General features: G+C 40.4%; 1 protein-coding gene across 2 annotated transcripts in view; it reads left to right on the top strand.

The window, feature by feature from the left end:
* The window catches only part of LOC114045951 (protein TANC1-like), a 265,490-nt gene that overhangs the window by 243,314 nt on the left and 6,661 nt on the right, over positions 1–15,515 (top strand). For both annotated transcript variants that reach the window (XM_027866163.1, XM_027866164.1), the window contains 5 exons: positions 7,986–8,119; positions 9,694–9,817; positions 10,012–10,187; positions 12,080–12,212; positions 14,233–14,324. In XM_027866163.1, the coding sequence (XP_027721964.1) occupies positions 7,986–8,119; positions 9,694–9,817; positions 10,012–10,187; positions 12,080–12,212; positions 14,233–14,324 (659 nt within the window). The remainder of the gene's footprint in view (positions 1–7,985; positions 8,120–9,693; positions 9,818–10,011; positions 10,188–12,079; positions 12,213–14,232; positions 14,325–15,515) is intronic.

The raw sequence follows: 15,515 nt of genomic DNA, 5'->3' as shown, positions 1-15,515 counted from the left end.
GCTGGAACCTGGGCTCATGTTAATCTGACCCCAAATCCACAGTCACAGCAAATATTGACCTTGAGAGGTAAAACTTCGTCCAGATTGTCAGTGGCTTTTAAGGTTCCTATTTCATGTAACTCTAATGACAATGAAATACGATTTCTGTAATTTCATGTTGGGGTGTTATCGAGACTTGACATCAGATGGTCTTGTATACTACAGTAGTCTTTGCTTAACCCACCTTTTCCTCCCCTCACCCTTGACACCCCAGTTGTGTTTCCCCTTTAATCTTGCTGGTCAGGGACCAAGGATCTGCCAAACACTATTTGTATGCCTTCATCTTAATAGGCTGCTCTCATTTTTTCCACTCTGCATCAGTGGTTGATTTAGCAGTTGAGCAGCTCCCTCAAATCCCCTCACCCCCTGCCTATGGTAGAGTGCATTGAACCTTTGCGGAGTGTATTAGTTAGTCAGAGCAGAGGTGGTCCTTTCCAGTAGAATAGTCGGAATTCCTGAGCATAGTTTTGCCATGACTTTGTTTGCTGAGCATGCTGTAGGCTGTTATTTAGTTTTGATTGTTTCTGAATATGGTATACTGACGTCGTTGCCGGTGCTGGAACTTGCTGAATGCAAGAACTAGAAGTGATGGGAAGAGATAAATTTAACTCTGGGTTGGAAAGTAGGGAATAATTCAAGTCTTGTTATGTTTATCGGTGTTATTGTCAAGTAAGATATCTCCATTAAATAGTTGTACTGAATTAGATTCTCCTATTGGGAGCCTGTACAGCTCACAATTGTTGCCTGCCTATTCCCTGGTGAGCATATCTGCCAGACCTCCATTTTGGGGGGAGGGTGGATTTTATCTCTTCATCAGTGTTATCTTTTAGCCTGCTTTCATGACTAAAACATTTGGCTTTAAAGGGAAAGAGAGAAGGAAAGAGAAATCCCCAACCTGGCCCCTGGACTTGACCTCTCGTCTCCCCCAAAGTTCACCATCCTGGCTCTGGCTGACTGGCTGCCTCTGCACTGAAGCCGTGGATGCATCTATTTTTAGCAAAGTGCTGTCATCGCTGATGGTGCTGTTTCATGATGAATTCAGTTTCCGCACAAGCAGTGACAGAAAAACGTTGATTTAAAGCCCCACTAAAAGTGCCAAATGGACGAGAAATGATGAACTTTTTTTTTTAGCCCTTGAATACTTTTTAGATTCATCAGCAAATGTTTATTGAATACCTGAGTTCCTTGCCTGCGCTGTGAGTTTTGGTGACTGGATATGTATGTAGTATGTGTGTCTGTGCAGTGTACACGGATTGTTTTATTCATTATAGTGGCATCGCTGCCAAGAGTTTTGCCTGGCACCTAGTGGGCATTTAATAAATGCTTGTTGATTGATGGATTATTTGTGTGTCTTATTCTTGCCTTTTTGGTGAGAAAGGGGGAAAGGTAGAAACATGAGAAGGAGCTAATAGAAGCTGGAGAAATGGTGATGAGAACTGGAATTGTTCTCTACTCCTGTAGCTCCGTTCTAAGGTTTGTGGTTTGGGCAGGCCACTGCTGTATGTGACCGAGGCCCCATCTTGGGAAGGGGGTGGGAAAACAAACTTGGGGAAAAAGCCCCAAACTTGTCAGTAGAATGGCCAGGGTGGAGTCCTCATTCTATTTGCTAACTGGGATCTTGGAAGATTTTCTTAATCTTTCTAAGCTTAAGTTTCTTTGTCTTTGAAATGATGATGCTGATAATATTTGTCTCACCTCTTTTGTGGTGGTAGGTATTAGTGCAGGGATGGGGAACCTGCGGTCTCAAGGCCACATGTGGCCCTCTAGGTCTTTAAGTACAGCTGGATTCAGTTAAAGGGCTGCACTTGAGGACCTGGAGGGCCACATGTGGCCTGGAGGCTACAGGTTCCCCCCCGCTGCATTAGGGTATTATGAAATAAATAATGGCTATCAAACTGCTACGTGCAAATAGAAGCTTATGTGGCTTCTGTGTTTGTTTGCAGTTTTTCTTTTAAATTATTTATTTTTAGTTTCCAACATTCACTTCGTAAGATTTTGAGTTTTAAATTTTCTCCCCCTTCCTCTCCTCCCCAAGATGGCATGCAGTCTGATTATAGGCTCTACATAGACATTCATATCAAACATTTTCATGTTAGTCATGTTGTAAAGAAGAATTAGAACTAATGGGAGGAACCACAAGAAAGAAGAAACAAAACAACAAAAAAAGAGAGAGAAAATAGTATGCTTCGATCTGCATTCAAACTCCATAGTTCTTTGTTTGGATGTGGATAGCATTTTCCATCATGAGTCTTTTGGAGTTGTCTTAGATCCATGCATTGCTGAGAAGAGCCAAGCCTCTCAAAGTCAGTCATTGGCTGTTACTGTCTACAGCAGTTTTTTGTTTTTTTTTCTGGCTCCCCCATTTATAGCTTTCTTTCACCTCTCATCGAAGTACTTTAGGTATTCCTTCAACTTATCCTTCCGTGCCTTTGCATTTTTGTTGTCTCAGGAGAGTGCATCCCTTAGCACATAACCAGGTGTCCTCTCTTCCATGAAGTCTCCTCTGATTTCTTCCCCTCCCACACCCATGTAAGAAATGATCTTGCCTCCTGTTCTTTCATAGCAGTTTATACTGTGTCCTAGTCACATTCTAACTTGTCTTACAGTTATTTAGGTCCCTAGATTTACTGTCCAACTAATCTAAGCTTCTTGAGTACAGGCACTGTTCCTTATTCATCCTGGTGTCTTAAGTACGTCATGTAATTTCTGATATACAGTGGGCATTTAGTAAATGTTTCATGAATTAATGACCCATGCTCCATAACTGTATGCCACCTGAAATTTCTTTGGAGTATAAGAGGAGGTATATGCTCTAAAGGCAGTTCTCTATGCAGTATATTATACATTGATTCTGTTTTAGGAGACCCAGCCCCTTTCCTGACCCCTCCCTGATGAACCACAATTAGCATTACTGGGACATGGGGGTAGACGAAGCATTTCCAGGTTCTTTGGAGTCTAAGAGGCCAAGAATTACCTAGCCCATTATTGACTTTGGAAAGCGATCTTGAACTAGGGATAGTGTGGTTTTCTGAGGTTTTTATAGCTGGGACCTTAGCTTGCTATGGAGGTATGGGGCAGGAAACCCCAGTCCTGAAGTGCAATTGTCGGGGCATGGCCCCTGACTCCTCCTATGTGCTAAGGAATCATTTTCTTGATGCATATTGGACAAGGACTGAGGTAGTACATGCCTGGACCCCCTTATTCTGACTCTGAGTTTGGGTAGCTATGAAAATACTATCCATTTTGAGTACCATGGCACCTAGAAGTATTCTACCCTCAGCCAACAAGACACCTTCCATTTTGGTGCATTATTCACTTGGGACCTCATTAATCAGCTCATTGGCCTTCTTCCCAGAGGTTTCAGCAGCATTTTACAGATTATCTTCCCTGATAAATTGGGTATGGTTACACCTTCTTTAGCCTTGGAGGTGATTTTCTGCTATTGGAAGTAGAGAGCAGTAAAGACAATTTTTAATCATTTTAAAAGAAGTCATAAGGGATTGATTGTTAATCAAGCCAATTTGATTGACTCTTACTGATGGACTGAATTGAAGGCATTCCAATAATTGCCTGTGTGCTTCTGTTGTAAGTTAGATATGACACTGACCATTGGTGGACAACAGCTATATGTGTTGCTGCTGGTTGACATTTCTGCAGTGATTCATTCCATGGGCTTTTGTTTCCTCTTTTACAAGATCTTCTAAAACTCTTTGAATGTGATGCTCCCCTGCTGGGCCGAACTGCAGAACTCATAAGAGCCCTTAGAGGCAGCATGAGCAATGGACCTGGCCTTTGAGCTGGAAGACTTAGATTCAAATCTCACCTTAGAGTTTTACTAGATGTGTGACCCTGAGCAAGTCACTGTATTTCTCAGTTTCCACCTACTTAAAATGAGGGGGATTGGACTCAATTTCTAACTGATTCTTTGATCTGTGATTCTCTGATTTCTAAAGGGAGTGTGGGAAAGAACTTGAATTAAGAAAAGAAGTATAGACAGACTCTCACAGAATATTAGAAATACTTAGGACCTGGCAGGATCCTTATCTCTTTCTGTGCCCAAAATAAGGATTGGAGAAATTGAGAATTGGAATTCTTGATCTATGACCTCCTTTATTTTTTTTCCCATGCTGTCTGCTGCAAAAAATAGACCAAACAGCTTTAAGTCTTCTGTCAAGACAGAGGCCTATATAAATGCAGTGCTCTGGGAAAATGGGCCTGTTTGCCACTGAGCGAAAACCATCAGTCCCATGTTGGGAGAGAGTGAACATTGTGCCGGAGAGGGGCAGGCCCGCTGACCTCCTTCTGATTTTCCTAGTTAGGCTTATACTAGACATCATGGTATAGTGGAAAGAGCCTTGGATTTGGAGTCCAGTGACCTGGATTCAGATCTCATTTTGCTCTTGACTAGCTGTGCCCTTTAGGCAAGTCACCACTTTCCTGGGATTCAGTTTCCTCATCAGTGAAATGAAGCCCTTGGCCAAGATGCTCACTTAAAGGACTTCTGTAGTAATTCTGGGTAAAAATGATCAAGAAGGTTGTCTTTCCTCCATTCCTTCCAGATTCAGAACTATCAGTCACTTACCCAGCATTTCTCAAGCTCCTACTAATTGCCAGGGACTGTGGTAGGTGCTGCAGATAGAAACACAAGCAATGGCATCATCTCTATAGGCAAGGAGTTTCTGCTTTAATGGAGGAGACAAGCACTTCCTATAGAAGTACATAGAGGATAAATAAATAGAAAGTTGGGAAGTAGGTAAAGCAGTACCAGTTAAGGGGAGGGCCACTGCAGAGGCACAGAAATAGGGGATGGGGTGCTATTTGGGAGGAACAGAGAGTCACTGGAGTTTGTTGTGTGACACAGTGGTATCAAACTCCCATTAAAACCAGGGCCACTAAACTGCACATAAGGATACCTTCAGGCTGCATATTGACTTAAAACTGGCATATTAACATTTGCTATATTCGCTTGCATTTTCATTTGTAAATATTTTCTAATTACATTTTAGTTTTTTTTTATTTTTAAGCTTTTATTTAGCATTTTTATTTTTCTCCAGTTACATGTAAAAACAATTTTTAACATTTGTTTTTAAAATTTTGAGTCCCAAATTCTTGCCCTTCCTCCCTTCCCCCACCCACATTGAGAAAGCATACAATTCAATATAGGTTATACCCAGTTACATTTTAATCAGCAGGCAGTGTGGGGGGAGGAGGTTTGTGGGTTTAGGGGGGATGACGTGGCCAGGTCTGCGTTAAAGAAAACCACTTTTGTGGCTGTGTGGAAGGTGTATTGGAATAAAGAGAACTTGAGGGAGGTGATGAAGACCTGAACTAATGTGGTGAACTAGACGGGGATTTATTTGGATCTTTAAGTTTCTAGCGCTTCAGTTTATGTAAGAGTTCTCCTGATGATGTGAGAACAAATTGCATCAGTTTTTTTAATTTTTAAAATTATGTGAATGCAGTATTCATTTACATGTTTCAGTCATCTGGGGGGTATTTAGTGATTTTTAAGGTTTCCTTAGTACCAATCTAATCAAGCTGAGAATGATGACTTGCCATTGTTGTCAGCATCATTCACAGCTGTTCTTGGGCCAGAAAGGACACCTCACGGTAAACAGATTACAGTTAGCCGGAAAGGTGACACCAGTGAAGTTATTCTTAGTGTCCTCCCTGAAGCTATTTTTAGACCCACCTGTTTAACAGTGCCAAGGACTAACAGGCTCATTTATTTCACAGTTATTGTTCTTTTGCTATTGGCATTTAATCAGATACAACAATCAACACTGAGTGCCCACTATATGTGAGGTTGAGAATGTGGAGTTGCTGCATACAACTTAATGGATAGTGGAGGTTTTGAGAAACGTCCAAATGCTAACTATGGTTTTCAAACAGAGTGCTATAAGAGAAAAATAAAAATTGGGTTTGGAATCAGAGAACCTGGGTTGTTCAGAATCTCAATTCTGCCACTTCTACTTTTGTGACCTCTGGCTAGTCATTTAACCTCTGTGGGATTCAGTATTCTCATATGTAAAAGGACAAGGTTAGATCTTAAAGCCCTTTCCAGCTCTAATTATATGCCCCTATGGCATGAGTTGGTAGGAGAGAACATTGTCACATGTGGAGTTGACAGGTTTGGGGCTGAGGTCTGGTTTTGGGAAAGTTGTCAGGATAGGGTGGGGGGAGGGTAGCACTTGAGTTGGACCTTCAAGGAAGGTAGTGACTGAAGCAAGCAGAGATGGGGGTGAGGGCATTCCAGGAATAGAATATAGTCTGGGAAAATGCACAGAGGACAAGTGCGGAATAGAAGTGGAGTAATTCAGTTTGGCTGCAACAAGAATACACAAAGAGGTTTAACACGAGACCAGAAAGGCCACATGTAGCCTTCGAGGTCAATGGGTGCAACCTTTTGACTGAGTCCAGGTTTTACAGAACAAATCCTTTTCTTAAGGGGATATGTTCTGTGAAGTGTGGATTCAGTCACAGGGTCACGCTTGAGTACCTAGACGGTCACACGTGGCCTCAAGGCCAAAGGTTCCCCACCCCTGTTAATCAATAGGCATCTGCTTTGTTTTTTATTCTTTGTTACCACAAGAAGTGCTGCTGTAAGTGTTCTGTTTCAAAGTAGTTTTGTATCATATTTCTCTGGTAAGGGCTTGGTATCCAAGATATAGAAACAATTAACTTTGTATACACACACATATGTGTATATGTATATGTATATGTAGATATACAAACCTCTTCATACGTGTGTGTGAATGACTATATATGCTTTGTATCTATATCATCTATACCTCTAACATCAAAAGCCATTTTCCGATAGATTAGTAGTCATATGATATGAACAAACAGTTCTTAGAAGAACTGCAGACTATTTAGAACCATTTGAAAAAGTACTCCAGATCACTAACAAGAAGAACAGTGCTCATCAAAACAAGCCAAAGGTTTCATCTCGCACTCTGCAAACTGGTAAAATTGACAAAAAATGGAACTAGTCAATGGTTTTTTTGTTTTGTTTTGTTTTTTGTTTTTGTTCTTTTGGGCTAGGCAATGGGGCTAAGTGACTTGCCCAGGGTCAAATAAGAGGCCACATTTGAGCTCAGGTCCTCCTGACTCTAGGGCTGGTGCTCTATCCACTGAGCCACCTAGCTCCCCCCTGGAACTCATCAGTGTTGAAGGTGTTGTGGGAAGATAGATGAATGAGTACATTGTTGGTTGAGCTGTAAATCAGTACAACTATTGTGGAAAACAGTTTGGACCAGTACACATAAAGTGACTAAAATATCCATACTCTTTGACCAAAAGATTCTACTCGTTGACCCAAGGAGGTCACTAATAAGCAGAATCCCTGAATATGCCGGTGCCTTTTATAGTTCTTTGTTGTAGAAGTTGTTGGTTTCTGGCCTTCCTCATATCTCTAAAATATTTTTTGTTCCATGTACTCTATTTACTTATCCTTGAATGTATTTTTCCATAGTGAGGTGTAAGTCCTTTGAGGGTAAGTACTGTCTCAGTGTTACCTTTTTGTCCACAGTGACTGGCTCATAGTTGGTGCTTAATTAGTGTTTGCTGAATTGAATTGAATTTAGAGATATCTGCATAGTGCTTATTTTGAGGAGTCCTTATTAGAGTAGGGCCTTTCCCATCCCACCCCCCGGAATGTTGTATTTTCTGCCTAGAAAAGCCACTGGCCACTGTGTTTTGCAAAATCAGAGTAGGGGAGAATCTCCTCTGGCATAGTGTTCATACCTGAGCCATCCCATTCCTCCATCCCTTTGCTTTCTACTCTTGTCTGAGGTGGCCTTTGGATCCTAGTTGTAGTTGGAAGGCCGTCAGTTTCTTTTTGATCAGAAGTCATGCTTTAAAAAAACAAAACACCACCACTGGAGTGGACTGTCTGTACTGTCTTGATAACAATGATAACAGTAACCTCTTGGATCTTCCCCCAGCTTTAACAGCTGCTTCAGGAAGAGGGAAGCTGGAAGTGTGTGAATTACTGCTTCAACATGGAGCAACTGTATCCAGAACCAACAAAAGAGGGATCCCACCCTTGTTCTGTGCGGTGCGCCAGGGTCACTGGCAGGTACTGTATATGATGGTACTCTGCTCCACAGAGACAAGACAGAGAGTGGGAACTTCGTTTGGGAAAGGGGACTTCCCCCTGCCCTTCAGGGCAAACCTCTTACTAGACCCATGTCTGTGTTTTTTTCTTCAAACCTTTTCCTTCTGTGAACTTTCTCGTATTTTTCCCCCCCAAGGAGCAACTCTCATGTCTATAAACTCAAGCATCTGAAACAAGATGCCTCACACTGTCTGCAGTATGAGCCAGGGAAGCTGGATTTTGATGGCTGGGTGGTAGACAAAAGCTTTTTCACTTATTTTCTGAATGAAGGCTTCCCATATTTTGGAGGTCGGGAGGATATTCTTGGGAGAAGAATATAAGGACAGGATAGGTAGGAACAGTTATAGTAATAAAGTATTTGTCATAATGGATCTTTTTTTTTTTGGTTACTGTTATTTTTGGCAACTGAGTACAGTTGGAAGTGGGCCTTTGTTAGAAAATAGAAAAAAAAAATGTCCTACCAGACCCATAGCACAATACAGGTGAAATTCTTTGGCATTGGATTTTAGGGTGGGGTCCCCTTTAATTCATGGTAGCAGGATGTCCTCAAACCGGAAACAGCATGGAATGCAAGCAGCTGGTCTGTACTCTTTCATTACACAAGGAATTTCCTGGATAAAATTTCCTGTCACGGAATTGCTTCTGCAGTGATTTGCAAAAATAGTTCCACAGCTAGAAGCTCTGAATGACTCTCCGTGAGCACTGGACACAAGGGTTCTTTCCCAAATTTCCTTTGAGTTTCTAAAGGTTTAGTCTTTAATACATTGGTGTAACATAACATGCCATTCATTCCCTGCTTCAAGACTGGCTGCTTCTTCTCTCTGGTGTTAGACTGCCTAAACCAAGTGGATTAGTATTGCAGCCAGAACAAGTGGCTTAAAAGTAGCCTGGCTTGTTTGCTGTCTAGCTCCTTCTTTAAACCCAGCAATAGACACCTCTGTGATGAGAAACACAATTGAAAGTACACTGAACAGAGGCTTTTGAGAACCTTGACTCCTAAGATTAATTTCTGGCGCCTTTCCAAGGAAGCAGGCTAAGCATCAGGACATTGTAGTAGAAAAATCTGCTTATGCAATATCAGTGAATTGCAAAGGGCTTTGTTAAGAGGATGGGTCACCTCCAGGGACATTATTGAACATTTGGGGTCTTTAAAAGAAGTTATAATGTCCAAACCTGCCTCATCCTAATAGATTCAAAGGAAGTTTAGTGTGTTTCATTGTTTAAATGTTGTTTTCTTAATTTTTATCCAAATTTACCCTTCTGTTCCTACCATGGACCATGATAGCTCTTTATTCTCCATCCTCAAGTACCATTTTCTTCCATGTCCATAACTGTTAGTATGATGTCATTAGCAGATTGAGGTCAGAGTTTTTCTTAAGCATTATTATTAGTCTTATCATCAAAGTAGTAGCCTTTAAAAATAACTATAACACTTTGTTGTGCTTCCTTCCTAAAGGAAGGAACCTATGGGGTTGGGGGAGGGGGAAGGTTTAAAGTATTATGGAAATAAATTTATTCCAAGTGTTCCTTTTTAGATTGTCAGATTGCTGTTAGAACATGGCTGTGATGTGAACTCAAGTGACAAGCAAGGTCGGACCCCACTCATGGTGGCTTCTTGCGAGGGGCATTTGAGCACTGTGGAATTTTTGCTGTCCGAAGGTAACATATATCCACATGTTTGTAGATGGACAGAGAGATAATTTATTAGGATCTTTCATTAAGGCCTAATTAAAATTAACTGCACTCAGGAACAGGCCTTCTTGGCAGGATGGCATGAATGTGTTTGCTTTTTAACATTTCCTTTTGCAATTCAGACCAACTCTCCTGTGAATGGACTTTTGTTTTTTTTTCAGGTGCAGCTATTTCTTCTCTGGATAAAGAGGGACTGTCAGCATTAAGCTGGGCATGTCTGAAAGGCCATAGGGGAGTGGTTCAATACCTGGTTGAGAAAGGAGCTACAATAGATCAAACAGACAAGAATGGGCGCACACCCCTAGATCTCGCAGCATTTTATGGTGATGCAGATACTGTAAGTAAAAGTGAAATGATGAAAAACTCCACCCCCACTTTTTAGTTAAGAAATAAGAATTTGTTTGTACTTCACAAGGGCTAAAGTTAAGAAAAATTGAAGTAAATATCAAAAAGTGAAAAACTGCCAGGGTGTGGTTGAGTGTGATGTCATATGAAACATGTAGATGGCATTTTTATTAGACTTTTGGGGGAAGGGGACTTATCTTTTCATCTAGCCTCTCAAAGTGAGATAATATTTAGACAGAAATACAAATATTAACAGATGGGGATTGAAACATGTGATTAAAAGTTGTCTGGGGGCAGCTAGGTGGCACAGTGGATAGAGCATTGGCCCTGGAGTCAAGAGGAACTGAGTTCAAATCCAACCTCAGACACTTGACACTTACTAGCTGTGTGACCCTGGGCAAGTCACTTAACCCCATTGCCTAGCCAAAAATAAAGTTATGTCTGTAATTCCTTAGATGGAACTATCTATATACAGACCATAGTAAAATCACCATCTAAGAGACTGATAATCAGATAATTGTGTATTATTTATCATTGTTGTAGCATGCTTTAAAAATATAAAAAATTTGGGGGACTATTTAAAATGTATCAGATCTTCACGTGTTTTTGGAATACTTGCAAAAGAAGTGCTTCAAGTATTCAGCTTATTTTGCTAGAGTCCAATTAGGAGTGATGGAAGGATAGAAGGTATAGAGACAGATTTAGTCCTGATTGAAGGGAAGACATCCTAACAATTAGTTGTCTATCTGTAAGTGGAATAGACTGCCTTGGGGAGGTGTTAGTAGGCTTACCATCATATGAGGCCTTCAGACAGCCAGTTGATCACCAAGTTCTTCAAAACAATTAGAGTAATTACCTCACACCCAGTAAATTTTGTCAAGTTTTCTCAAACAGATTTTCAAAAGTATTTTTTTACCCATCCCTGTCCTACCTCTGCTATTTCTTCCTGCCCTTCTCCTCCTTTCTCTCATCTCTATTTCCCTCTTCCCCCCCTCCCTCCTCCTCCTTTCCTCTCTCCTTTCTCTGTCTCCTGAAGCATCAAAGTTGAATGTAGGACATTTTCCCATAGAGAATTGTAGGCATTATAAATAGTGCCTTTTGGATAGAGATCTTTTTCCCTTTTCTCTCATACCTATTTCTAGTCATGGCAGTGACATCAGATCATCACTCCTTCCCCTTGTTGTACTTTCACACTTGTCATTCCAAATGACACAATACTCTTTGATTCATTTTCCTCTGCCTTGAAGTTAATTATATTCAAGTACACATGGTGGGTGCTCCTGGATTACATATTCATCCTAGCTTCACATCTTCGCCTTGTTGATCTAAATCTTTCCAAAATGTCTGTTGCTTTAACCTGTGATGGCAATAATACCGGCTCCTAAGTAACGTGGCATAAGAGTATGCTTGTGGTTTCCCTAGCCTGGGAATGGTGTGTGTGTGCACACACCTGTGTGTGGGCTCTTGCCTGCACCTGTTTACATGCATGCATTAAAACAAGTCAGCCTAGTATAACAGGATGGCTTCCAGCCATATAATCTGGTCATTTTGGGTTTATTTTCTACATCACCTCCCTTCAGGAATGCCAATGGTCACAGCTTCTAAAATAAAAGGCAGGAGTATGTTTTTCTGCCATTATATCCAGATGAAAAGGTAAGAGAGATTCTTGTTAAATTTAGGCATTGGCTGTTTTATAGATGAGGAAATTGAGGCACAGAGAGGTTAAATACCTCATCTGGGGTCACAGGTAAGTGGCATAGTGTCTGTTGTATGATTTGAATATAGGTCTTCCTGACTCCAAGTTTAGTGGCCCATCCACTGTGCACCCGTGCCTGTCAGCTGTGTAATGGTAACTAAAAGGGCTTGACTTTGTCCCTGCTATAGGTGCTCTATCTTGTGGAAAAAGGAGCTGTCATTGAGCATGTGGACCACAGTGGCATGCGTCCTTTGGACAGGGCAATTGGCTGTCGGAACACATCTGTTGTGGTCACGTTACTGAGAAAAGGAGCCAAATTAGGTTGGTAAAACTCCCTTTTTTTCTCAGGTGGGATGAGGCTCAAGTTTAAGAATGGGTTAATGGAAAACCAATAGATTTTTAAAAGTCAAATATTTGGAATTTGCTCTCATTTCAATATCCATTTGTTCATAGTGACCTTGGGGGTATAGATAGTTGGTGATGCATTAGCCACCTGACAGCCAATTGTGGTTACTCTGAAAGGTTCTATGGAAGAATTAAGACTTTGGTAGAATGTCACATGGGGAGAAAGGAGGAGAATGATTATCTAAAAATACATGGGCAGGAGTTAGTGGATTCACAGCTAGGAAGAACCTGGAATATCACCTACAGGGAGAATAACAGAGCCCTCTTGACTATAAATCTAATTCTCTTGCCACTGGATCATAGTACCTTTTGGGGAAAAATATGTTCCAAACCACCATTCTAGGAATGCATACAGAGTTGTCTTCCAGGTTAGGAGTCGGCAGTTGGTTTAACACAAATATGCCAAATGGATTTAGAATAAGAAGATCTGGGTTTTGAACTTTGATTAATGATACTTTACCTGTGATTTGACCTTTCTGAAACTAAACAAAGAAACTTAAGTTTCTCCATCTGTAAAATGAGATTGAACTAAAGGGATGTCTCAGGTTCCTTCCAGCTCTGAATTCTTTGACCTGTATGTTCAAAAATTAATGTTAGTAAGCATCTCAAGCAGGCTTTTGTTTCCCTGTGAAAACACTTTAAAAGCCATAAAGTGCCGTATAATAGCTCCTTAACATGATGTTCCTACAACTTAAGAAATTTGTTTTTAAAGTAGCAGTAATGGAATATTTTGAGGTGACTCACTGATAACACAAAATGAACTTTGGGTTGTTTGTGTTGGTCCAGTTTGTTTTTAAATATTGATATCCATCCCAGGTAATCTAAAAACAAAAATATGCTTTCTTGTGTAGATTGAGGACTTTTTGTTGTTGTTCATTCATTTTTCAGTTGTCTGATTCTTTATGACCCTATGTGGGGTTTTCTTGGCAAATTATTGGAGTGGTTTGCTATCTCCTTCTTTGGCTCATTTTACAGACGAAGAAACTGAAGCAAACAGGGCTAATGACTTGCCCAGGGTCACACAGCTAGTAAAGTGTCCGAGGTTGGATTCAGGTCTTCCTTACTCCAGATCTGGCACTCTATCCAATGTACCACTTAGTTGCCAGACTGGGGACTACAAACTATTTATATTCATGACCAAGCTAAAAATTTATCATGAAGGCTCAGCCAGCATTCAAAAGAATTTTAACTCTTACAGGAAATGCAAACCATAGAAATGAGAGCAGTCTATGTAGTGCTAGATAGGAGTTGCAGCCTTTAAAATTTCCCCTCTAGCCCTTACATGCCTGTTGGTTTGGGCCTACATATGTATGTTGGAATCCTTTAAATCCAAGACTTCATTCTGAGAAAGAAAATTGTAGAATGTTAGAGAGGGAGGGAAGGGGCCTTCGAGTTCATCCAGTCCAGCGTTTAGAGCTGATAGAGACCTTAGCGGTCAGCTTGTCTCTGCTCACCACCTGTATTTTAACAGGTTAGGAAGCTACATACAGCCTTCAGTGAAATATTGATGTTGGTAACATTAAGTGTTGTGCTGAAGATGTGTCATGTAAGCTTCTCCGAAGAGGCAGAGGTGGCTCCAGGGACACAAATTTACTACCAATGTTGATACGCATTTTAGGAAGGAGGAAATCTTTCTTTGGGATCCTTCTACTCCTGGCAGAAGTAAATGCTTGATATCAGTAACTATTTTTTGTGTAGCAGATATCTTAAGATAGAGTAGTTTTATGGGTATACTTCCCATATTCTTTCATTCCTTTGTTGACTGAATGCTGGAAAACTAACCATCGGTCCTCTTCGGTGGGTTGTGTGTTGTCTGCAAGTGCAGCTCTTCAAGCCAGCCTTAGTTTTAAAACATGATAGGGTAGTAAGAAGATTAGAATTTCTTCCTCCCAGTATTGCTGCATCCTGTTTACTACTGAATACATTTGTTTTGTAGGAAATGCAGCTTGGGCAATGGCCACTTCCAAACCTGATATTCTGATTATACTTTTACAGAAGTTAATGGAGGAAGGAAATGTGTTATACAAGGTAAGTAGTGGTGTCCTTTTTTTCTCTTTGGACTTTTTGCTCTGAACTTTGGCTAGTAGCATTTAGTAACTTTAGGAAGTAGACAGCTTTTTGTTGCCTCTCAAAGCACACACAACTTGGTATTGGTAGAAATCCCATGAGATGCTGACCTGGGACCTCATGCCCCAATGTGTTGGAGACTTTTATTAGATTTTTTTTCTTTGTGCTATTCAGCTTTAAATAAATTTTAAATAATTTTTCTCACTTTAGTGAGAAAAGGGTTCTCTCTTTAAAAAAGTTTCAAATTTCATAAACACAAAATGCCAGTCATTTATTTTGAATTGAATGGCAACAAAACTAAAATTCTGTTTAGATAATCAACACTTACGTCTCAAAAATGACTATAAGATTCCACAAAAGTTTTCTTTAGATCTGACCTCATATTTAATAATGGTAATGTGTTTTTAATCTTTAGCAAATATAATTACCAGAGCTGTAAGAACATTTAGCTAACACACTTCACTTGTTAGCAGTTGCAGAATATGATAAAACCTTGATGTGAACAGTATCAGATAAAAGGCTGGCATTTATCAAATCAGATCGCAGAATTATAGATTTAGAGCTACAAGGAACCTTAGTGAACATGTGATCTAACCTCTTCATTTTACAGATGAGTAAACTAAAGCCCAGGCAGTTAAACTGACTTGCTTAGAATTTGCACTCTGTTTTTCCTTTTTTAGAAAACTGCAAAATATTTGGCCTTCTCTGGTCCTTTGTCACCTTTCTTGTTCTCCACAATTTTTGTTGAGTCACTAATCTTTGAATTACTTGTCAGTCCTTCTTCTGAAACCCTAGAATATAGTTCGTTTTGGTCTGATGACTTCAACTCAGCAAAGACAGACTATATCTTTACTTTGGGTTTGTGCTCTTAATCAGTTGTTTTTCCCCCCCGTTCCTTCTAGCCCCCAGATCATTCTCCACTTATGTTTATTATCTCCCCCATTGCATTGTGAGCTCCTTGAGGGCAGGGACTATATTTTGTTGTTCTTTGTATCCCCAGCACTTATCACAGCCCCTGGCACAAAGGAACTTAATATGTCTTGACTGGCTGAGTCCAGAAGTTCCCCAAATGTGTTTCATCTTTTAAAGGATGATAAGTTATCATTAAGGGAAGTCAAGATAATATTATCTGCTCAGGTTTTGGTCAGAGAG

This window comes from Vombatus ursinus, unplaced genomic scaffold, assembly GCF_900497805.2.
Source record: "Vombatus ursinus unplaced genomic scaffold, bare-nosed wombat genome assembly UNPS02014779.1, whole genome shotgun sequence".
NCBI lineage: Eukaryota > Metazoa > Chordata > Mammalia > Diprotodontia > Vombatidae > Vombatus > Vombatus ursinus.
Note: the sequence above shows the minus strand (reverse complement) of the source record. Positions and strands in the feature narration are given on the sequence as shown.